The sequence below is a fragment of the Lepidochelys kempii genome, chromosome 27 (genome assembly GCF_965140265.1).
Source record: "Lepidochelys kempii isolate rLepKem1 chromosome 27, rLepKem1.hap2, whole genome shotgun sequence".
In the NCBI taxonomy this organism is placed as follows: domain Eukaryota; kingdom Metazoa; phylum Chordata; order Testudines; family Cheloniidae; genus Lepidochelys; species Lepidochelys kempii.
In genome coordinates, this window is record NC_133282.1 from 6,252,273 (window position 1) to 6,274,556 (window position 22,284).

General features: G+C 44.9%; 2 protein-coding genes across 4 annotated transcripts in view; one reads left to right on the plus strand and one right to left on the minus strand.

The window, feature by feature from the left end:
* The window catches only part of NSF (N-ethylmaleimide sensitive factor, vesicle fusing ATPase), a 187,089-nt gene extending 174,350 nt beyond the window's left edge, over window positions 1–12,739 (plus strand). For all 3 annotated transcript variants that reach the window (XM_073325854.1, XM_073325855.1, XM_073325853.1), the window contains exons 18-21: window positions 1,741–1,875; window positions 2,814–2,927; window positions 10,068–10,123; window positions 11,033–12,739. In XM_073325854.1, coding sequence (XP_073181955.1) covers window positions 1,741–1,875; window positions 2,814–2,927; window positions 10,068–10,123; window positions 11,033–11,048 — 321 coding nt within the window. In that variant the 3' untranslated portion in view covers window positions 11,049–12,739. The remainder of the gene's footprint in view (window positions 1–1,740; window positions 1,876–2,813; window positions 2,928–10,067; window positions 10,124–11,032) is intronic.
* Window positions 12,740–15,622: 2,883 nt separating this feature from the next.
* The window catches only part of WNT3 (Wnt family member 3), an 83,811-nt gene continuing 77,149 nt past the window's right edge, over window positions 15,623–22,284 (minus strand). Inside the window, exons 3-4 of the mRNA XM_073325937.1 lie at window positions 20,252–20,517; window positions 15,623–16,781 (exon numbers count right to left, since the gene is read on the minus strand). Coding sequence (XP_073182038.1) covers window positions 16,302–16,781; window positions 20,252–20,517 — 746 coding nt within the window. The 3' untranslated portion in view covers window positions 15,623–16,301. The remainder of the gene's footprint in view (window positions 16,782–20,251; window positions 20,518–22,284) is intronic.

The following is a 22,284-nucleotide window of genomic DNA, read 5'->3' on the forward strand; positions in this document are numbered from 1 at the left end:
ACCCTAAATAGATTGAGCTCCATGAGTCTAACTCTATAAGGCAGGTTTCTGATCCTGTAATTGTTCTCGTGGCTGTTTTCTGAACTCTCTCCAATTTATCAACATCCTCCTTGAATTGAGGGCACCAGAACTGGGCACCATATTCCAGTGCCAAATAGAGAGGTAAAATAACCTTTCTTTTCCTACTTGACATTCCGCTGTTTATGTATCCCAGCCCAAGTCTGAGTGTTGACACAGCCATTTTTAGCCTCACAGCCTGAACCCTGCGAGCCTGAGTCAGTTGACCTGGGCCAGCTGCGGTCATGCTGTGGGTCTTTTAGCCCTGTGTAGATGTAACTGGGAACTCCATGTTCAGCTGATTATCCACCACAACCCCCAAATCTTTTTCCTACTCACTGTGTGCACCCAGACATGTGAACTTGGGAGCTGCGTTAGTGAGAATTCATAAATATGGGACAGAAGCCTCCCCTGTGCGTTAACTGCACCTACTGTTACTAACATTCAGACCTATTCACTTTATTCAGGAGTCCGGCATGCTGTGTGTCCTGGGGGCAGGGAGGGTGCCGTCATCACAGTGTTGTCTGACACAGCAAAAAGAACTATGTATGGTAGAGTGAGGAGATGCCCCGGGTGTGCCAGATTGACTCCTTCCTCTCTGCTACTCAGATAATTTTCATCAGAATTTAAACTTTTGTGTTGACTTAAAAAAATGAGGACAGGTTTCAGAGTAGCAGCCGTGTTAGTCTGTATTTGCAAAAAGAAAAGGAGTACTTGTGGCACCTTAGTCTAAGGTGCCACAAGTACTCCTTTTCTTCTTAAAAAAATAATAATCAGGTTTCTGTCTTTCCTGGTTGTGGAAAATGCTACTTCAGAACATAATCCAACGAAGTACTGTCGCCTTGTCCTTGTCTCCAGCAACAGTAGCCGGGGGTGTGGGGCCAGGTGGAGCTCTGCCAGTTTCTGGCCTTTTTACATTGACCCAGTGGTAAAAATGCTGAAAGGGGCTTGAACTTTTTGTACTAGGTTTCACAACAGTCATCACAGCCACAGCATCATCAGCTAGAAACTATAGCTCTCAGAGGTGTAAGTGCCCTAATTCAGATCAGTGAGTGTTAACTCTGAACCCTAATGATACCCAGATGTTACAAATGGTCATTTTAGCAGAAAAGTTCCGATATACAGGCTTTATGGATGGGGCTTAAAAAACCATCTTTATTGGTCTTTTCTGATTCTGATGGGCAGGAAGGATTCTGATTTCCTTAGCCTTATTCTTCGATATTGTCTTGTTAAAGATTTGTGCTGGTGACTTCCACTATTTTCAATCTGATATCTCTCATTTTTCAGTCTGTTAGAGATATGTTGTAGGGGCTTTAAGCAGCATTTCTCACCGTTTGCCTCATTTCTTTTCCCTGCACTTGACCTCAAGTTGCAGTGGGGAAGGTTTAGATTGGATATTAGGAAAAACTTTTTCATTAAGAGGGTGGTGAAACACTGGAATGCGTTACCTAGGGAGGTGGTAGAATCTCCTTCCTTAGAGGTTTTTAAGGTCAGGCTTGACAAAGCCCTGGCTGGGATGATTTAACTGGGAATTGGTCCTGCTTTGAGCAGGGGGTTGGACTAGATGACCTTCTGGGGTCCCTTCCAACCCTGATATTCTATGATTCTATGACCTAATCTCCCCAAGGGTGACGCCTGTGCTTTCCTTTTTTTCTTGACATTTATTCCTTCTTATATGGGCAGGGTCGCAAGCTTTTAATCATTGGAACCACCAGCCGTAAAGATGTCCTGCAGGAAATGGAAATGCTAGATGCTTTCAGCACCACCATTCATGTACCCAGTATTGCGACAGGAGAGCAGTTGATGGAGGCCTTGGAGGTAAGGAGACCCACTGAACGTCAAGACGGCTGAGAGACCACCTGAGTGACTGTTAGTGTGAATAATGTCCCATGCAATAGAGCACTTGATGAATGGAATCAAAAGGTGTCCATGGGGAGTGTGATAGGGCTCCATTTTGAAATAGTGACCTGCTTTACTCTATTGGCCCAACACCAGCTATCCGGTGTCACTGAATGTCATGTTCCCAAAGCAAGGAAAGCAGGAGGCAGACACAGGGAGAGGAAAAACACGGAGAGGGTGTGACTTCTTTTTTCTGCTGGCTGGAAACGGTTCTGAGGGCATAGAAGAAAGAGAGCAGAGTTGTCCTCAAAACTCTTTAAATTTGAATTCATGAGGCCCAATCCTGTGAGGCACTGAATTCCCATTGAGTTGACTGATGGGGGCTAAGAAAGCTCAGCACATCAGGAGATGCTTGGCCTCCCACGGGTCAAGCCCATGGCCGGCTTCTGCTCCAAGCAGCAGTGTGGAGTTTGTAGCAGGTGATGTAAATGCTTATCAGACTTGTAGTACAGCCTTCAAAGTGGCACTCCACAAGGGTAACTAAAATACTGTTGGTATTTTCATTATCATCATCCTCACAAAGGGTAGTTCACGTCTGGTAATTTTTACAACAGTTTTGCAAGGTTGCTCTAGCACACATCACTGTGTTCCTCATAGACTCTGTCATTTGGGGAAGACTAGCCTAGGATAGAAGATTCAGAAAGTAAATCGATGGAAGGTTGGCTCTGTATGATATTGTTGATAACAGCTATGCCATAAAAGTATCCTGGTCTGACTGTTCCTACAGTATCTCCAGGCAGTTACTCTTAACTGTTTCCAAGACTAAGCTAAGGACTGTTTTCTAATTCTGCACTCACCAGTGTGGCTGGCACAGTTGTCCTTCTAATGCTGCTGGCTGTCTCCTGGTTTCCTTCCAGCTTCTTGGTAACTTCAAAGATAACGAGCGCAGCACCATTGCACATCATGTCAAAGGGAAGAAAGTGTGGATCGGAATCAAGAAGCTCCTGATGTTGATCGAGATGTCATTGCAAGTAAGAGGCTTTTTGCTTCAGGGATGTACGAGAAAGACTAGAACATCGTTGAAAGCACCTTTTGGCCCACAGACCCTTGCCTCTGTTAAATTGGGAGCCCTGTGTTGCGTCTGCTGTGGCTTGAACATGTTACGTTTCCAAAAAGGCAACAGTATTGCTTGCAGATTTCGCTACAGCAGTTTTCAGCTCCAGTCAGTAGAGAGAGCACCATGTCTCAGTCCATTGAGAGATCTGTAAAAAATAGAGTGCCCATGAGTTGTATGAAGTTAGTCTTCAGAGAAGCATGTCTGCAGACCAGGGGATCTGGGCTGACTTACCTTTCATGAATTGCCTTCTCAAGCACAAGTGATAAGTTAAGATTGCAGATAGTGATAATTGAGGATTTTGTTATGAAAAAGTTTCCTGTGCAGGTGTAGTGGCTCTTTCCCTGAAAGAAGATAAATCTGTCAAGCTGTTCAGCTGCTCTCTTCATTTTCCACTGTCAGCACTTTAAAGAAAAGAATTGCCTAGGGTAGAAATACGTAGCTCTTAGCCCCTCACCATTGCATCTCCTGTGCCTGCAAGCTAGCCATCAGGCACATGCTCGACTGTGTATGTGAGCTAAAAAAGTGTGTGTGTAGCATTTGGGCCTAATCCTCAGTGGCTGATATTTCAAAGCCCTTCTACATTTGAACCCTTCCCTCCCATTCTCCCCTTTTTTTCATCAAATGGATTTGGTGCAGCTGAATGTACTGTCTTTAGATCTTCCTATGAGATGATGAGCATAAGTGAAGAAGCATATAGTTTAGCAGCATATGAGTCATGTATCCCCCGCTGTTCACTATTCACAATTCTGTTAAAACTTGCACAGCACTGAGGATCTGCTCTAACTAGATGTCACCTGAGGGAATAAAGTCATTTATCTAGATTACTTTTTCCTCTCTTTCCCTTGACTTTTAATTCCATACCTACAGGCAAGTCAGTAAGTCACTGCTCACACGCATTAAATGTGTTTAATGGGCTCAGGCCTGCAAGGGTACAGTTACAGCCCATTTTACTTAAAATCTTGACAATAGATGCCTCTCTAACCACCTTCTGAGACAGGGAAATGACTTTGGTTAGATTGTGACCTTGAACATTGATGCTTTTAAAACTCCAGGATTAAAAATGTGCAGAGTAAGGGCAGTTCTGAGATGGGGGAGTGGGAATCAAATTGCACCAGCTTTTCCCCACTGCTACATACCAACGTGGTGAGCGGTGTCACGAGGGGGTAGGGTGTTTTCCCCCTTGGTAAACAGGCTGCTGTTCTGGAATGTTTCAGAAGAATGTTGTTGTTTACAATCCAAGTGCATGTTCAAGCATTTAAAGTGATTTTGTTTAAGAAGGTGGTCATTTTCTATGTGATCTGAATCCCTGACAGACCAACCTGAGGGAAAGTAGGCAGCATTTTAACTTTGGTTCAAATCATTTTGAATACATTAAATAGGTGGATAAATGAGAGCAAATTGGAGCTTATATAGACGTTGGGTGTGCACTTGCTTGGTAGCAATGTGATCCATGGCCATTAATTAATTAAAGTAATTTGAATTCTGCCTAGCTCCTTTATATTCAGTCTCCCACACACTTGATATCTCTGAATTGCAAAAAGTCATCGCTTTTCACGCAAGTCTCAGATGCACTTTGTTGCCATAGATACAGGAAAAAATTCACATGTTCACAACTGATAAGAGAAAGTTCATTATGCTGCTCTGGCCTAACTTCCTACATGGCCAAAGTCATGGAATTTCACTAAGTGAAGTGACGCCTCAAGGCCAGACCTTCTGGGCGAGCTTGAATGTGTCTTTTAGACAGACATCTAATCCTGAATTAAAGACTCCAAGTGATGGTGAATCCACCACATGCCTAGGTATTTTGTTCTCACGGTTAATTACCCTCACTGTTAAAAATGTACACCTTATTTCTAGTCTGAATTTGTCCAGCTTCAGTTTCCAGTCACTGGATCTAGTTATGCCTGTGTCTGCTAGAACCCTATGACTGGAAATCTTCTCCCCATTCAGGTACCTCTTAACCTTCTCGTGGAGAAACCAAATAGATTGAACTGCTTCAGTCTCTTCCTGTAAGCCAAGTTTTTAAAATCTTGAGTCGTACTTATAGTGCTTTTCTGACCCCTTTCCAATTTGTCTGCATTCTTTTTGAAGCGTGGACATTAGAATTGGACACAGTATAGAGTTGTGGTCTCACCAGTGCTGTGTATACAGTGTTGGTATCACTCCCCCCTCTTGCTTCATATTCCACTGCTTATACATCCAAGGATTGTTTGCTTTCTCAGCCACTGTGTTGTACCGCGAGCTCATGTTCAGGTGGTTATCCTTTGATCCTTAAGTTCTTTTCTTTTCTGAGTTGCTGCCTTCACAAACACTCCTTTGTCCTGTACATGTAACCTACATTCTTGCTTCCTAGATATGTGGCCTTATAGTTGGGTTGGATCAAAATGCATTTTGTTCAAGTGAGCCCTGCTTACTAAACGATCCACATTGCTCTGTATAAGTGACCTGTCTGTATGATTTTTATCACTCCACCAGTTTGAGTCATTATCAGTAATGATATATTTTTTCCAGATCATTGATAAAGGCATTAAATGGTATTGGACCACGAATACAGTGCTGTGGGACCCCATTAGAAATACTCTCATTGCTGACCATTTACAATTAGTTTTTTAGATCTACAAGTTTTTAATCAATTTAATATATACTGCATTGATCTTGCATATTACTATTTCTTAATCAAAATGTTGTGCACAACTAAGTCAAGTACCTTACAGATGTCATATATCAGTTATCTTTGTCTACAACCCTTGTAATCTCATCAAAATACTATATCAAGTTTGTTTTACAAGACATGTTTTCTATAAAACCATGTTGATTGGCATTAATTATGCTTCCATTATTTAATTTTTTAACTCTGCAGGATCAATGTCAGGCTAACCAACCCATAGTTATCCAGATCATCCTATTTACCCTTTAAATAATGACACAACAGTAGTTGGTTTTCTTTTTCTAGTCCTCTGGAATATCCTCAACATTCCAAGATTTGTTAAAAATCAACATTGGTGGCTCTGAGCAACAGAGCCAATTCTTTTAAAATTCTTGGGTGCAACCCTTCCCGCAGATTTAAAAATAGTCAAGTGTGGTAGTTGCTGTTTAATATTCTACCTAGTTACTGTTCTCATAGAAAATATTTTGTTATCACTGTGAGATATGAATATATCATCCAGCTCCTTTCCAAATGTGGAACAGAAATAGTGATTGAACATGTCTGACTTTTCTTCATTGTTTACAATTTTACCATCCTTGTCTAGTATCAGACTTATCCCATTGCTAGGATTTATTTTGTTCCTGATATATTTTTACAAAATCCCTCTTATTGTCCCCAGTCCTACTGGTCAGATTTTTTACTCATACCTTTAGCTTCCTTGATCAGTAGTCTGCATTTCAGTACTGCTAATTTATAGTCATTGTCATCAACTTCCCTCTCTTTCCATTTGTTGCATTTTGTTTTTTTCATAAACCTGGAATCAATAGAAGATTTTCTTTAACTATAGGAACATAAAACATACAATAAAGGAACTTTTTGCTATAGTTTCCCTTATGGCACTCCTGTGCTCGTCAGATTGAATATTATCCTCTATCTATCCAGGTATCGGTCAAGAGGCCAGTGAGCATATTGCAGCTAGCCCTCCTTTTGTGTTTATTTTGCTAAGCATAGGTCTGAGTGCTCCCTTCAAATAGAATATTTGATCCCTAGTTCCAAAATTACAGCATTTGTAAACTTTGGACTGTCCATGTGGAGTATTTCTAGTACTAGCCCACCATACTTCACCAATCTCCCTGAAGACTACAGAATAAACATCTGAATATGGAGCTTATATTCAAACTGTGTGAGATGCAATAAAATGTAAATAAAATATTAGGAAACTGCAATCTCTGATTTCCAAATGGTTATAACTCAAACTCCTCCTACTTGGGTGGAACGTAAGAAACAAAGCCTCTCCCCTGTCTTCGTAATAAATCAGAAGTCTAGCCTTCATTTCTCAGTCCCAAGCTGTATTCAGTCTTCATGTCTGAGACTGCTGAGTGTCTTAGTTTTGTTCATTTTCCGGTTATGATCTCCTGGAGAGTGCATTTCCTGTTTCTTATGGGACTTCTTTCATAGAACCATAGGCTTAGAAGGGACCGCAAAGGTCATCTAGTCTAACCCCCTGCCAAGATGCAGGATTTGTTGTGTCTAAACCATCCAAGACAGATGGCTATTCAGCCTCCTTTCGAAAACCTCCAGTGAAGGAGCTTCCACGACTTCTCCAGGCAATTTGTTCTATTATCCTACTGTTCTTACAGAGAGGACGTTTTTCCTGAGATTTAATCTAAATCTGCCGTGCTGGAGTTTGACCCCATTGCCTCTTGTCCTGCCTCTGTGGCAAGAGGGAGCAACTTTTCTCCATCTTTTTTAGGGCAGCCTTTCAATACTTTGAAGACCGCAATCGTGACCCCCCTAAATCTCCTCTTTTCCAAAGCAAACATACCCCATTCCTTCAGCCTTTGCTCGTATGGCTGCATTCCATCCCTCTGATCATCTTTGTCACTCACCTCTGGATCCTTTCCGGTTTCTCTACATCCTTTTTATACATTTTTGACCAAAGTGGAACACAGTACTCAGCTGAGGCCTAACCAGCGCTGAGTAGATCGGTACTATCACCTCCTGTGATTTGCATGCTATGCCTCTGTTAATGCAGCCCAAAATTGTATTTGCTTTTTTTTGCAACTGTTTTAATTGTTGGCTCAGGTCAAGGCTGTGATCCACCACAACTCCCAAATCCTTTTCAGCTGTGCTGCTGCCAAGCCACTTATCCCCCAGTCTGCATTTGTGCGTTTGGTTTTTCTTCCCTAAGTATAGTACCTTACATATGTCTTTGTTGAATTTCATTTTGTTGTCTGGTTTCAGAGTGGTAGCCGGTATCAGCAAAAAGAACGAGGAGTACTTGTCGCACCTTAGAGACTAACAAATTTATTTGCGCATAAGCTTTCGTGGGCTAAAACCCACTTCATCAGATGCATGCAGTGGAAAATACAGTAGGAAGATATATATACACAGAGAACATGAAAAAATGGGTATTGCCATATCAACTACAACGAGATTAATCAATTAAGGTGAGGTATTATCAGCAGGAGAAAAAAAACTTTTGTTGTGATAATCAGAATGGCCCATTTCAAACAGTTGAGAAGAAGGTGTGAGTAACAGTAGGGGAAAAATTAGCATGGGGAAATAGTTTTTACTTTGTGTAATGGCCCATCCACTCCTAGTCTTTACTCAAGCCTAATTTAATGGTGTCCAGTTTGCACATTAATTAATTTCTGCAGTTTCTCATTGGAGTCTGTTTTTGAAGTTTTTTTGTTGGAGTATTGCAACTTTTAGGTCTCTAATTGAGTATCCAGGGAGGTTGATGTGTTCTCAGATTGGTTTTTGAATGTTATAATTCTTGACATCTGTTTTGTGTCCATTTATTCTTTTTCATAGAGAATGTCGGTTTGGCCAATGTACATGGCAGAGGGGCATTGCTGGCACATGATGGCATATATCACATTGGTAGATGTGCAGGTGAACGAGCCTCTTATGGTGTGGCTGATGTGATTAGGTCCTATGATGGTGTCCCTTGAATAGATATGAGGACAGAGTTGGCAATGGGTTTTGTTGCAAGGATAGGTTCCTGGGTTAGTGTTTTTGTTGTGTGGTGTGGTTGCTGGTGAGTATTTGCTTCAGGTTGGGGGGCTGTCTGTAAGCGAGGACTGGTCTGTCTCCCAAGATCTGTGAGAGTGAGGGATCATCCTTCAGGATAGGTTGTAGATCCTTGATGATGCGCTGGAGACGTTTTAGTTGGGGCCTGAAGGTGATGGCTAGTGGCATTCTGTTACTTTCTTTGTTGGGCCTGTCCTGGAGTAGATGATTCCTGTGTATTCTTCTGGCTCTCTCAGTCTGTTTCTTCACTTCAGCAGTTGGGTGTTGTAGTTGTAAGAATGCTTGATAGAGATCTTGTAGGTGTTTGTCTCTGTCTGAGGGATAGAAGCAAATGTAGTTGTATCTTAGAGCTTGGCTGTAGACAATGGATCGTGTGGTGTGGTCTGAAGGAAAGCTGTAGGCATGTAGGTAAGTATCGTGGTCAGTAGGTTTCCGGTATAGGGTGGTGGTTATGTGACCATTGCTTATTAGTACTGTAGTGTCCAGGAAGTGGATGTCTTGTGTGGACTAGTCCAGGCTGAGGTTGATAGTGGGATGGAAATTGTTGAAATCATGGTGGAATTCCTCAAGGGCTTCTTTTCCATGGGTCCAGATGATGAAGATGTCATCAATGTAGCGCAAGTAGAGTAGGGGTGTTAGGGGACAAGAGCTGAAGAAGGGTTGTTCTAAGTCAGCCGTAAAAATGTTGGCATACTGTGGGGCCATGCGGATACCCATAGCAGTGCCGCTGACTTGAAGGTATACATTGTCCCTGAATGTGAAATAGTTGTGGGTGAGGACAAAGTTCAGCCACCAGGTTTGCCGTGACATTATCGGGGATACTGTTCCTGGTGGCTTGTAATCCATCTTTGTATGTGTGTTGTCTGTAGCCCAGTTCTCCAATTTATCAGGATCCCTTTGAATTTTAGCTCTCTCCTCCAAAGTGTCTGTAGTGCACCCCCGCCCCAGCTTTGTGTCGTCTACAACTTTGATCAGTGTGGTCTCTATTTCAACATCCAGGTCATTAATAAAGATATTAAACAACAACGGACCCAGAACAGAATCCTGTGGAACCCTACTTGAGACCTCCCTCCAATCTGACATCATTCCATTAATAGTTACTCTTCATTTGCAGTTGTTTAACCAATTATGTATCCACTTAATGGCAGTTCTACTGAGCCCACATTTCTCCAGTTTATTTATGAGACTATCATGTGGGACTGTGTCAAAAGCCTGCTGAAGTCCGGGTATATTATATCCACCACATTCCTTCTATTCACCAAATCGGTTATCCTGTCAAAGAAGGAAATCAAGCTGGTTTGGCATGACTTGTTCTTGGTAAATCCATTCTAGCTGCTAGTGACCACTCCTTCATCTTTGTTTTGTGTCTAGATGGATCCTGATTATCGTGTGAGAAAGTTCCTGGCACTCCTAAGAGAAGAAGGGGTGTAAGTACTAGTAATATTTTAAAGGCTGATCCAGGACCCAACTCTGCTCTCTGATGCATGGGTGCTACTCCCCCTGACATCCTAGAGTCAGGCCCCCACTGGCAGCATCATTTCACAGACGCCTGCTCTCCAGTGCATGCACTGGAATCTCTGGGGCAGTGTTCCCTCGTTTTTTATGCCCATGTGCGGAATGAATTTTGTTATGTGCACCAATATGGAGGTTGATGTGTGGTGGGGCCGAGGGGTTCAGAGTGTGGGAGGGGGCTCAGGGCTGGGGCAGAGGGTTGGAGTGTGGGGGGGTGAGGGGTCTGGCTGGGGGTGCAGTCTCTGGGATGGGACTAGGGACGAGGGGATTGGGGTGCAGTGGCAGGTGGCTCAGAGCTAGGGCAGGGGGTTGGGGTGTGCGGGGATGAGGGCTCTGGCTGGGGGTGCAAGTTTTGGGGTGGGACTGGGGATGAGGGGTTTGGGGTGTGGGAGGGGACTCAGGGCTGGGGCAGAGGGTTGTGGGGTGGTTGTGGGCTCTGGGCTGGGGCCAGGGATGAGGGGTTTGGGGTGAAAGCTGCCCCAGGGCTATGGTGAGAGGACTTTGCCCAGTCCTCTCTCACCGCAGCAGCTTGGGGCCAGGTGAGAGGTGCCTTTCCCCGGCTATGGCAGCTTGGGCAGGGCTGGGCTGGGCCGGGCTGGGGGGTGGGGGGATACCCTCCCTGGCAGCTCGGGCAGGGCTGGACTGGGCTGAGGGAGGGGCTGCTCTCCCCACCTGCGCAGCCCTTGAGTCCCTGCTGCACAGCTGACAGGGAACGTCGGGTGGGAGGTAGCAGGTTGCAGATGTGTCTTCTGTGTGCATGCTGTGTATGGGTCTCGGTGTCTTCAGAGAGACATGCTTTGTGGCGGTTGTGGTCTGTTTTTCAGTAGTGTGCTCGACTGAGTGGAGATGGACTGTGTGCGGAGCTCAGTGGCTGGAGAAGTGACCAAGCGGGAGAATACACTGGGATCTGTGTTCTTCTGTTCAACATACTGGACAAAGTGAAATGTTCATCTACCTTCAACATCCCACTTGGAATTTGCATGTTTAGCGAAATAAAATATCCCTTCTTTGCTCTTAAATATTCTGGTGTCTTGTGGAATGGTCAGTCTCCTTTAGAAAACCTTGCACGCTGAAGTACATTCTCACTGTTTTATCATGGAGGAAGTGTCCAATGAATTATGAAGCTAACACTTATGTCCAGCGTTAAATTAATACCACAACATGGCACCTTTTCTGTACAAAAGTTCTACTTCTAACCTACAGTGGTGTAGTCTGCAGCTGTATTGCAGTGTGTTTGTGATATCATTGTGATGGTGAATGCTCTCCTGTACAGTTGTCTGTTGTCATGTGACCCAGTGGGATTGGCTGTTGAGCCTGTGATGTCACTTCCCAGTCCTGCCTGATATGGTGACGGATAGCCGGAGCTAGCTTGTCTGTGCAGATTCTAAACACGGGGCAGTGTAGTCATTGCCTCGGACAGCAAAGCGCAGTAATATAGCGGCTACAGCCCACTTTGACATGCACTCGGTTGGCGGCCCAGTGGGGCTAGCAGCAGTAGTGACTGCAGCTGGCAGTGGGCGGCACTGGGCAGAGTTGGGTTCCTTCCCTAGCTAGATACGCGCACAACAATCATTTCTGTAAAGCTTTGAAGAATTTTTTTAATTTTCTCACTTAAGCATCTTGTTTTCATAATGTCAGTTGAGAATCTAAATTTTATTAAAATGTGGGTGGTATTGAAGCCAGAACTGGCATTAACCAGTATAACTAATCCTGCTTTCCTGATGAACTACTGAGGGTTGGAAAAAATGATCTTTCCTCTCATCCTTTGAAAGGTAGGTATCCAAGTTCTTTTTCCTGAGTTCTCCAGGTTCTGCAGGACCCCTTGTGTTGCCAGGGCAAGCTCAGTTTCCATTCTTGCGCTGTGGTAAAGCAGTGTACCAAATTTTGGCTGCAAAGCACCTGCATGATACACTTTTACTGATAACTGAGTGAGAATTCTCTTCCCTCGTCAATGAGCTCAGCCCGTATTTTAACAAAGTGCATGGAGCATGCTGCTATATTTTCCCCACCCGTGACAGGGAGAGGCAAACAATCCTAGCCATTTGCAGGAACATAAAGCCCGTGTGGCTTCAAAAGCTGCCTAGGCATACTGCCACAGGCTAGCAACTCAGACACCCCTAGGGGTTTGGGAGCAACCTCCTTCTCTGCGAATGTCCTTTGGCCCTGTGGTTGAAGGCAAACCATTCTCTAGACCCTGCTGTATACTTGAACTTGGTCATGTGTTTTAGCCATTTAACTTATCTCCTTGATTTTTTCTTCTTTTGGTCAGTGCTGCTGTACTGTGATTTTGTGAGTCCCAGTGACCAGTATGCACCCTCCTATATTTGTGTATGATCTTGCAACTTTCATTTGTCCCCTTCTTCCCCCCCAAATCCCAGTGAAAGCAGCACACAATGTATTAATTTATGTCTCAGATTAAATGATGTAAACATTTATTGTGGTTTTTTGTCCAAAGAGATATTGAGAAACATAAATATTATATGGTTTAAATGTAAATCATGGATGCAATAAAAAGAACATACTTGGAATGACTTAGGAGGCTGAATTGTCCTTGGGAGATGGATGTGTTGGTGGCGGGAGCTGATACATATTGAGAACTAGATATATTGGATGCATCCAGGCACAGGCCTCAAACTGCTGTTTCTGGGGTCTTACTTTAAGATACAGCTTTGGAGATCTTTAGAAGCAAAGCTCAGGTTTTTGCAATAGTTCCCATACAGGTTACAGGGCGTGATAAAATGGATTTTATGTGCAAAGAGGAAAACAGATCAAGGCCAAGATTTTCAAAAGTGAATAATCTTTTGATGCCCAGTATTTTGCTGCCCAACTTGAGACACTATGAAGGGTCCTGATCTTCAGAAAGCCTGGGCATGACCCCTCTGAGCATCAGGTCCCTTTAAGGCATCTCAGGTCACACTTTGGAAAACCTTGGCCGAAATCATTAACTCTTTGACTATGGGCTAGCAAGGAAATGTTACCAGATTCAGTTTGATCTTTAAAACCACACTGGGGGTGGGGGGGAGTGTTTTAACTACACCCCTGTCTTTCACCGTGTCACCTCCCAAATCCCCCTCTCTGCATAGCCTCTGCAACCTGGCACTTCCATCACATGTTGCCCTAAGTGGTTAGTATCATTGTGTTACAGAGCTAGCCTTGGGTTTCAGGCCCTTAGGGATAGATGCATGTTTTCACGAGAATTTCTCTTTCTATATATTCTCCTTTTATGTAAAATAAATAATGGCCCATGACTTTTGTTATATACATTCCGGCTACTAACTTAATTATTTCCTTGTCATCCTGCTAGTGCTTTCACTTCCAATTGAAGGGCCCACATGAACCACCCAAGGCTGCATTTCCACTGTAGAATATTAAATACTGAACTGTTAAGCAAATGGGTTTTATTCTAGCACTGCTTGTTACAATTTGCAGATGACACAAAAATTGCTGAAGTGTAAATGAGAACAGGGCAGTCATGCAGAGCGATTTGGATTTCATGGTAAACTGGGCCCATTCAAACAAGATGCACTTTAATACAACCAAATATAAAGTCACACATCTAGAAACAAGGAATGCAGGTGCCGCCTACAGAGTGGGGGACTATCCTGGCATGCAGAGACCTTGAAAAGGCCTGGGGGGGGTTTATAGTAGGTAAGCAACTGAACACAAACTCGCAGTGCAATACTGTGACAAAAAGGGTGAATGTGACCCTCCAGATGGATAAACGGGAGTAGGGAGGTAATTTTCTCTCTGTGTAGGACATTGATGAAACAGATAGTGAAACCAAGTTGTGGTGTCCACATTCTATAAAGGTTTTTGAAAACTTGATGGGAGTACAGAAAAGAGGCCAAAAAAAAAAAATTGGATGGCTGTAGAAGATGCCTTACAGTGAGAGCCTTAGAACTCAACCTGTGTAGTTTATCAAAAAGAAGATGGAGAGGGGCCTAGATCACAGTGTATGAGTACCATCACAGGGAGAAAATACCAGGTACTCTGAAGGGTTCCTTAATGCACTGGAGACAGGCAGAACAAGAATCAATGGCTGGAAGCTGAAGCCAGACATTCAAATTAGAAATTAGGCACGCATTTTTAACAATGAGTATGATTAACATTGGAACAAACCACCAAGTGAAGTGGAAGATTCTCCACTCTTGATGGCTCTAGTCTAAATCAAGACTGGAGGCCTTTCTGGAAAAGACGATTCAACCCACACACGTGTTACTGGGCTCAGTACAGGGATATTTAATGGACTGTGACAAACAAGAGGTCAGACTAGATTAGTGGTTCTCAAACTTTTGTACTGGTGACCCCTTTCACATAGCAAGCCTCTGAGTGTGGCCCCCCTTATAAATTAAAAACACTTTTTAATATATTTAACACCATTATAAATGCTGGAGGCAAAGCGGGGTTTGGGGTGGAGGCTGACAGCTCATGACCCCCCCTCCCCCCAGTAATAACCTCGTGACTTCCTGAGGGGTCCTGACCCCCAGTTTGAGAACTCCTGGACTAGATCATCTAATGATCCCTTCTGGCCTTAAACTCTGTGATTCTATTTAATCTAATGCCATTGAGTTCTGTGTAGGATTAAGCAACGCTGGACACCATCAGACACTGTCTTAATGTTTGTTCATTGTGATATTTCACTGTAGAAAGCTGCTTGTGATCAGCACTATCACTATATGGCAAGTGGTTAGTTTTTAGTCTCAGTTGTTGGTGTTAATTGAGGTGGTGGCGTCCGAATGCACTCACCTGTCCATCAAGAGCACTGACCATTCCTGTGGGTGTCACTGATCTCACCAGGCTCCATAACAAGTGAACAACATGGGCTCTCGAGTGTATCAGTTTAAGTTCATTTACTTTCTCTTTAATGTCTTAACAGGACAACAACAAAAAGCAAGTTGAAATATATTTATCTCCAAATATATATATATGTATATATTTATATAATATATAATCTTAGTTAACTCAAAGATATATACATTGTGTAATAAATAATGCTTATAAAAAGAGAATTTTCTGAATATAAAATTTAAAAAATCAACAACCTCTACAACTTTGTACAAACTTTGGATACAGCAGGTTGATGGAAAGGATTTTCCAGTCAGTGCTAGGATACTGGGCTACAGAAAAAATAATTACAAGGCAATAAATGTGCTATTTATTTATTAAATACCTTTTTTTCTTGATTAAAAAAGCAAGGAATTTTGTTTCAAGTCAGGTACTTGACGTATTAGGAACGTCCCTACAAATGGTGGAGTCGGGTAGGGAGCGGCGAGGCTGGGTGTGGTAAGGGAAAGCCCGCCGGTGTTTGCATACACTAGCCGTGGAGACAGGAATGGCACTGGGGCTGTGGTAGTGGCCAGCCGGAGAAGCAGCTGCTAGGGAAATAGCTGGAGAACCCATCAGACCAAACGAGAGCTAGAGACTTGCTGGGAAAGGCGTGGTGGTGATGAAACCATTGCTGGCCATGCTCGGCTCTGAGAGTGGCAGCAGGGTAGGAGTTCCTTAAGGGAGAAAGGAGGAAGTCTACAGTTTACTGTGTTTCACACTGTTAAATCCATTTCTGCTTAAACCCGGTGTTAAAAGTTAAACCAACCCTGCACAGCTGCTGTGCCAATGCACTTCTATCTCAACCTGACACACCCCATGTGTTCCCAGTTGTGAGTCCATTACACACCTCTTCCAATACACCTCAGTCCTGACCTGTGTCCCCCTCCCTTGCCAGAGCAGATTGCCTGCCATGCTGACGCTGGTCAAACAGAGTGGAACTAGTGAAAAATCAGTAACTATGTGACCTAAAGTGGGTGTGGAATGTCTCTGCCATTGAGCTGCCTTGTTCTCGCCTGGGAGACGTAGATGAGGTGTGGAGAGCCCATGGTGGAGTCTCGTACAGGAGCTAGACTCCAGCTTGCTCAGTTTGGCGGTGGGATTCACGAAGGGAACGCCTGCCTTGATATACATCACGGCACAGCTTATCGGGTACGTTGTGGTCTTGGGCACCATCCTGTGATGCATGAGGCCGCTGTGTGAGGAATGATGCTCCCAGGTTCAAGGAGACACTGGCCCCCTGCTCTGGCCTACCACCCCCTCTGGTTGCTACTTGCAGGTGTGGACGTCGTAGGCGCGGAGGCATTCCTGGCAGCGCACGTAGCAGCACCAGTGGAAGAGGCAGTGGCATTTCTCCTTCCGCTTCTCCGTCCTGGTGTTGTGGCCGCGCCCACAGCACAGCAAGGCGCATCCGTCGATCCCGTGGGAGGTGACGTTGCATGTTCTGTCCCTGGTCCCGAAGGAGCCGGTCTCGGGGTTGGGCTCGCAGAAATTGGGGGAATTCTCATAGTACACCAGGTCTCGCTCGGTTGGGGGCTTGAAGAGGGCATACTTGGCCCTTAGGGTTTCCACCCAGCCCCGGGACTCACGGTGCTTCTCCACCACCATCTCAGAGGCGCTGTCGTACTTGTCCTTCAGGTAGTCACCGATTGCCCGAAAGTCTGGCTGTGCCCACCAGCAGGTCTTCACCTCACAGCTTCCTGAGAGGCCGTGACACTTACACTTCAGGTGCATGTGATCCAGAATTGTCTGTCCAGAAGACAATAAGTAGACAGTAAGCCTGGAAGCTCAAGGCCCACCTGCTTGGTTTCAGATTGCTCTTTTGAGGTTGCATGGATTTAGCCCAACTCTCATCTGAGCCTGGACTGAAACCTGCACACGTCTGATTCATAGATTCATAGATACTAAGGTCAGAAGGGACCATTGTGATCATCTAGTCTGACCTCCTGCACAACGCAGGCCACAGAATTTCACCCACCACTCCTGTGAAAAACCTCACACCTATGTCTGTGCTATTGAAGTCCTCAAATCGTGGTTTAAAGACTTCAAGGAGCAGAGAATCCTCCAGCAAGTGACCCGTGCCTCATGCGAAAAACCTCCAGGGCCTCTTCCAATCTGCCCTGGAGGAAAATTCCTTCCCGACCCCAAATATGGTGATCAGCTAAACCCTGAGCATATGGGCAAGATTCATCAGCCAGATACTACAGAAAATTCTTTCCTGGGTAACTCAGATCCCACCCCATCTAATATTCCATCACAGGCCATTGGGCCTATTTACCATGAATATTTAACTATCAAAACCATGTTATCCCATCAAATCATCTCCTCCATAAACTTATCGAGTTTAATCTTAAAGCCAGATAGATCTTTTGCCCCCACTGCTTCCCTGGGAAGGCTATTCCAAAACTTCACTCCTCTGATGGTTAGGAACCTTCGTCTAATTTCAAGCCTAAACTTCCTGGTGGCCAGTTTATATCCATTTGTTCTTGTGTCCACATTGGTACTGAGCTTAAATAATTCCTCTCCCTCTCCGGTATTTATCCCTCTGATATGTTTATAGAGAGCAATCATATCTCCCCTCACCTTCTTTTTGTTAGGCTAAACAAGCCAAGCTCCTTAAGTCTCCTTTCATAAGACAGGTTTTCCATTCCTCGGATCATCCTAGTAGCCCTTCTCTGTACCTGTTCCAGTTTGAATTCATCCTTCTTAAACATGGGAGACCAGAACTGCACACAGTATTCCAGATGAGGTCTCACCAGTGCCTTGTATAACGGTACTAAAACCTCCTTATCTCTACTGGAAATACCTCTCCTGATGCATCCCAAGACCGCATTAGCTTTTTTCACAGCAATATCACATTGGCGACTCATAGTCATCCTGTGATCAACCAATACTGCAAGGTCCTTCTCCTCTTCCATTACTTCTAATTGATGCGTCCCCAGCTTATAACTAAAATTTTTGTTATTAATCCCTAAATGCATAACCTTACACTTCTCACTATTAAATTTCATCCTATTACTATTACTCCAGTTTACAAGGTCACCCAGATCCTCCTGTAGGATATCTCTGTCCTTCTCTAAATTAGCAATACCTCCCAGCTTTCTAATTTCTAAATGCCCTCTGCAATATTGCCGAGACCATGGAACGATCACTGCACAATGGCTGCATCAAGGAGCGAGGGTTTGGACTTAAGGCACAGAGTGGGAGGCAGGAAGCATGAATTCTAATCACAGCTTTGCAATAGGAACATAGGACTTGGGTCACCAAGTCCAGTTCCCTGCTACTACAGGCAACCCCATCATATGATCTCGTTCATAAATGTACCAAGATCCACCCTAAAACCAGGTAGGTTTCTTGCCCCTGCTACACTTGTTAGGTGGCTGTTCCAGAGCCTCTCTCCTCTGTGAGCCCAACAGACTTGCTGCATGTCCTCAGACAAGTCATGTAGGATAAAACTCTCCAGCTGACCCCAGTCTGGGCTGCCCAGCTTGAGATGGCTCATGCCCTGCGTTCCAGAAGCTTCAAGCACCAGCACCTCCCCTTGACTTCAACTGGAGTTGCAGGTACTCAACCTCTGAAAATTGGGACCTACTTGAAAAATTTTGCTTAAGCCTCTCTGTTTCCTCAGCCATAAGATGTAGATAACATCAATCCCCGATTCTGAGACGTGTAAAATGTAGTCTTTAAAGCCCAGGATTAAATCCCACTATCACAAAATCCTGGTTTAGATTTATCTGGACTATCCTAGACTAGCCAGCTTTGCTTTTGACATTTGAAGGCTGAGGGAACAAAAATATTTTCTATTGGAGAAGCGGAAGTAACCACATTAAATATCTGGCCAAATATGAACATTGAAGGTTCTGTACATCAGCGATGTTTGGCAGAATAGAGACTGTTAAGTGATGATTCCTGAATGCCTCTCTGCTGGCTAAAAATCCAACCCCGCCTAGAGAGAAAGTAGCACAATTCTAATCTGCACTTATCTGGGGCCTTCCACCCAAGTGCTTTACAAACACTCAGGGATTTAGACTCATGCCCCTCCTATTAACCCTCTAATACACTTGGGGAAACTGAGGCACAGAGTAGGTAACTGACTTGCTCAATGCCAAGTAGTGAGTCTCTGGGAGAGCTGGGAATAGACTAGTCCTGATTCCGTGTGCCACATCTTAAGTAACATGCCAATCCTTTGTTCTTGTGCACTCAGTCTGTCAGCCTGGCACAGAAAGGGATGGGGGCTTGTCATTCTAAGGCTTGGTCTCTGCAAGAAACTTTCACTGGGCAAGACCAGCTGCAAAGAAATCACCTCAGCGTGAAGCAGAAAATCCTGGTTATCTGTTAAAATCACTAGGCCTTTGATTTGGGGATGTATTGCCAGTTTCTTGAGAGTAAAAGATTTGAGAGTTAGGAGTTAAAGAGAACCAAGCATTCTCACATGCAGGCAGGGAGAGTTACTCCTTCATTTTGTGTGTTTAATGGTGTAGACTACAGCTGGGCAAAAAAACCAAAAACACCCGAACCCATAATAAATAACCTATTTGAGTCATGTTGCCTATTTGAAAAGGGCCTGTGAAGAGAGTGCAGTTATTCACTAGTTGAAGATACTCACAAAATATCTGTTTAGAATTCTTAGTTTGTAGCAAGTTATATCTTAATCTGGATTTCTCCTGCAAGTGAAGAGCTGCAAACCCTGGCTGGCTTCCCCCTCCCACTCCCTACACCACAACCCCCTGCCAAAATGGGGAGCATGGAAAGTACACAAGCTGGAGATCACTGTGCTTCACATGTTAGTCTTCCAGTTGCTATCTTAGGAGTTAATAAGGTCCCTTGCATCTTATCTGCTACTGTGGCCAACACTGTCTTAGTGGAAGGCTGTCATCTAGGAGCATGGGTGTGTCAGTGGAGTGGGGAATGGGTTTCGGGTGGCGAGCTGTGCCAAGTGTGTTACCACCCTGGTTTTAATCTGCCCCAGCCTGAACAAAGAGAGATGTTGGGTCAGTACGTGGAGATGCTTGGCTGTTACACTAGGGCTGCATGGCTGGCAGGGTTCATTCATGGCTGTAACTGCAGCCAGGGCCTGATCCGCCTTCTGCTAAAATCAATAGGAGTCTTTCCATTGCCTTAGTGGGAGTTGAATCAGGTCATCTGCAAATGCCAGGGGACTACAGTATGTGCCAGTTTTGTGGCAGAGGAGGGTGGGGTGGGGTGGGGAGGGCACTCACCGTTCTGCCTGCTTCATTATTGTGTCTGTTCATGGCTGATCGGGCATCCGGACGGTTCTCTCGGGCATCTGCAAACTCCCGGGAAACCAGAACGCCAAAGTCGGCATCCTCACTGCAGCCCCCCCATTTCCAGCCATCGCCTGGGGGTCCCTTGTGGTGTGAGTCGCAGCCGCAGATGGTGGAGGTGCCCTCAGCACAGGAGCGGGTGACAGCGAAGGCCACGCCGGCTGAAGCAATGGCGTGGACAAAGGCGGACTCTCGCGTAGCTGTGAAGAGACAGGATTTCTGTTTGCCAGAGACCGGGAATCGGCGACAGGGGATGGATCACTAGATCATTCCCTGTTCTGTTCATTCCTTCTGGGGCACGTGGCACTGGCCACTGTCGGAAGACAGGCTACTGGGCTAGATGGGCCTTTGGTCTGACCCAGTACGGTCGCTTTTATGCTCATGTCCATGGGATTATGTGCTAGGTTAATGTTTAGCCGCTTCCCTTCCCCAGGTACCCACCAACTTCTGTGAATCTTTTTAAAAAGGTTATTTATTAATTTAAAAAAAAATCCCAAAACCGAGTAGTTCCCTAATGAGCAAGACCTAGAGCCGGGGCATAGACACAGTTCTTGACGTATACCGGGCAAGGGGGACATTGTGTTGAAGTCGGGTGATTCTATTCCTGCTGTGTATGGCATTGGTGAGACTGATACGGGAACACTGTCTAATTATGGTGTCCGCACTTCAAAAAGATAAAAGTCAAACTGGAAAGGGTTCAGGAAAGAGCAACAAGAATGATTCATGGGCTGGAACAAGGTGCCTTTCAGGAAGACATTAAAGGTGCTCAGCCTCTCTAATTAAGCCAAGAAAAGGTTAAAAGTTGCCTTTATCATGGTCTATGCATATATATAAAAACAGGGAAAAGCTGTCTGATGATCAGGACAAAGGTATAACAAGATCTAATGGCTGGAAGCTGAATCTAAACATCCAGACTAGAAATAAAGTTCAGTTTTTTTAATGGTGAGAGTGAGTAATCATTGAAACAGCTTCCCTAGAGTGCAGTTTTCCCCATCTCTTGCAGTCTTTAAACCCAGCCTGCTTGTCTTACAAGATGCTCTCTAACTCAACCAGATGTTCCGGGCTCCATGCAGGGGTCACTTGGTGACATTCTCTGGCTGGGGTGATGCAGAAAGTGAAACTAGATCATAGGTGGGTAGATTCCAAGGCCAAAAAGGTCCATTGTGCTCATCTAGTCTGACCTCCTGCGTAGCACAGGCTGGAGAACTGCTCCCAAATAACCCCTAGAGCAGATCAGTTAGAAAAACAACCAGTCTGGATTTAAAAATGGTCAGGGATGGAGAATGGTCCCTTCCAGCCTTAAAATCTCTGAATCGGAGAAAGGGAATATGGCTGAGGGGCTTCCTGGCAGAACAGCTCCTCACCAGCCAGTCCCTCCTTGTGTTTGATTCAAATCTCAAACCTCACATTCAGGGAAATGAATCACTACAACAAAGGAGCTACAAGGGAAACCGCTTCCCCGAATCAGAGCATGGGAGAAACCGGAGGGCCTGGAAAACAAGCCAAAGAGAAGCAATCTTCATATTCTGGGCATTCCACTGGGTTTCAAAAGTAGAACTCCCCTGGCTTTGCTTCCATGAATGCTCCCAGAGATTGAGAGCGAAGAGTTGAACAAGGCAGGAAAAATCGACCTCTGGCCCCCCTAGAAGGGATCAATGGCAAGAAAAGGTCCGATTGCAGCACTCTGGAAGACACATAATGGGGATGAGGCAGTGATGGCTGCAGGGACCACCACACAGGATGGGGAAGTCAGGCCCAGCTGCCTCTGCCTCAGTGTGTGACCCTCTCTGGCTCATCTTGCCCCGGCGTAGCGGGTACGGGGGGGGACCAGTTCGCTGCAAGCCTGTCAGGTCGTTGCTGAGCTGTTCGTTCTCATTCCCTGAACCTCAGCCGCAGCACAGGAGCTCCAGCGAGTCGCCGTTCTTCACCCTGCTGCAGTTCTCAGTGACAGGCTTCTTTTCCGTGCA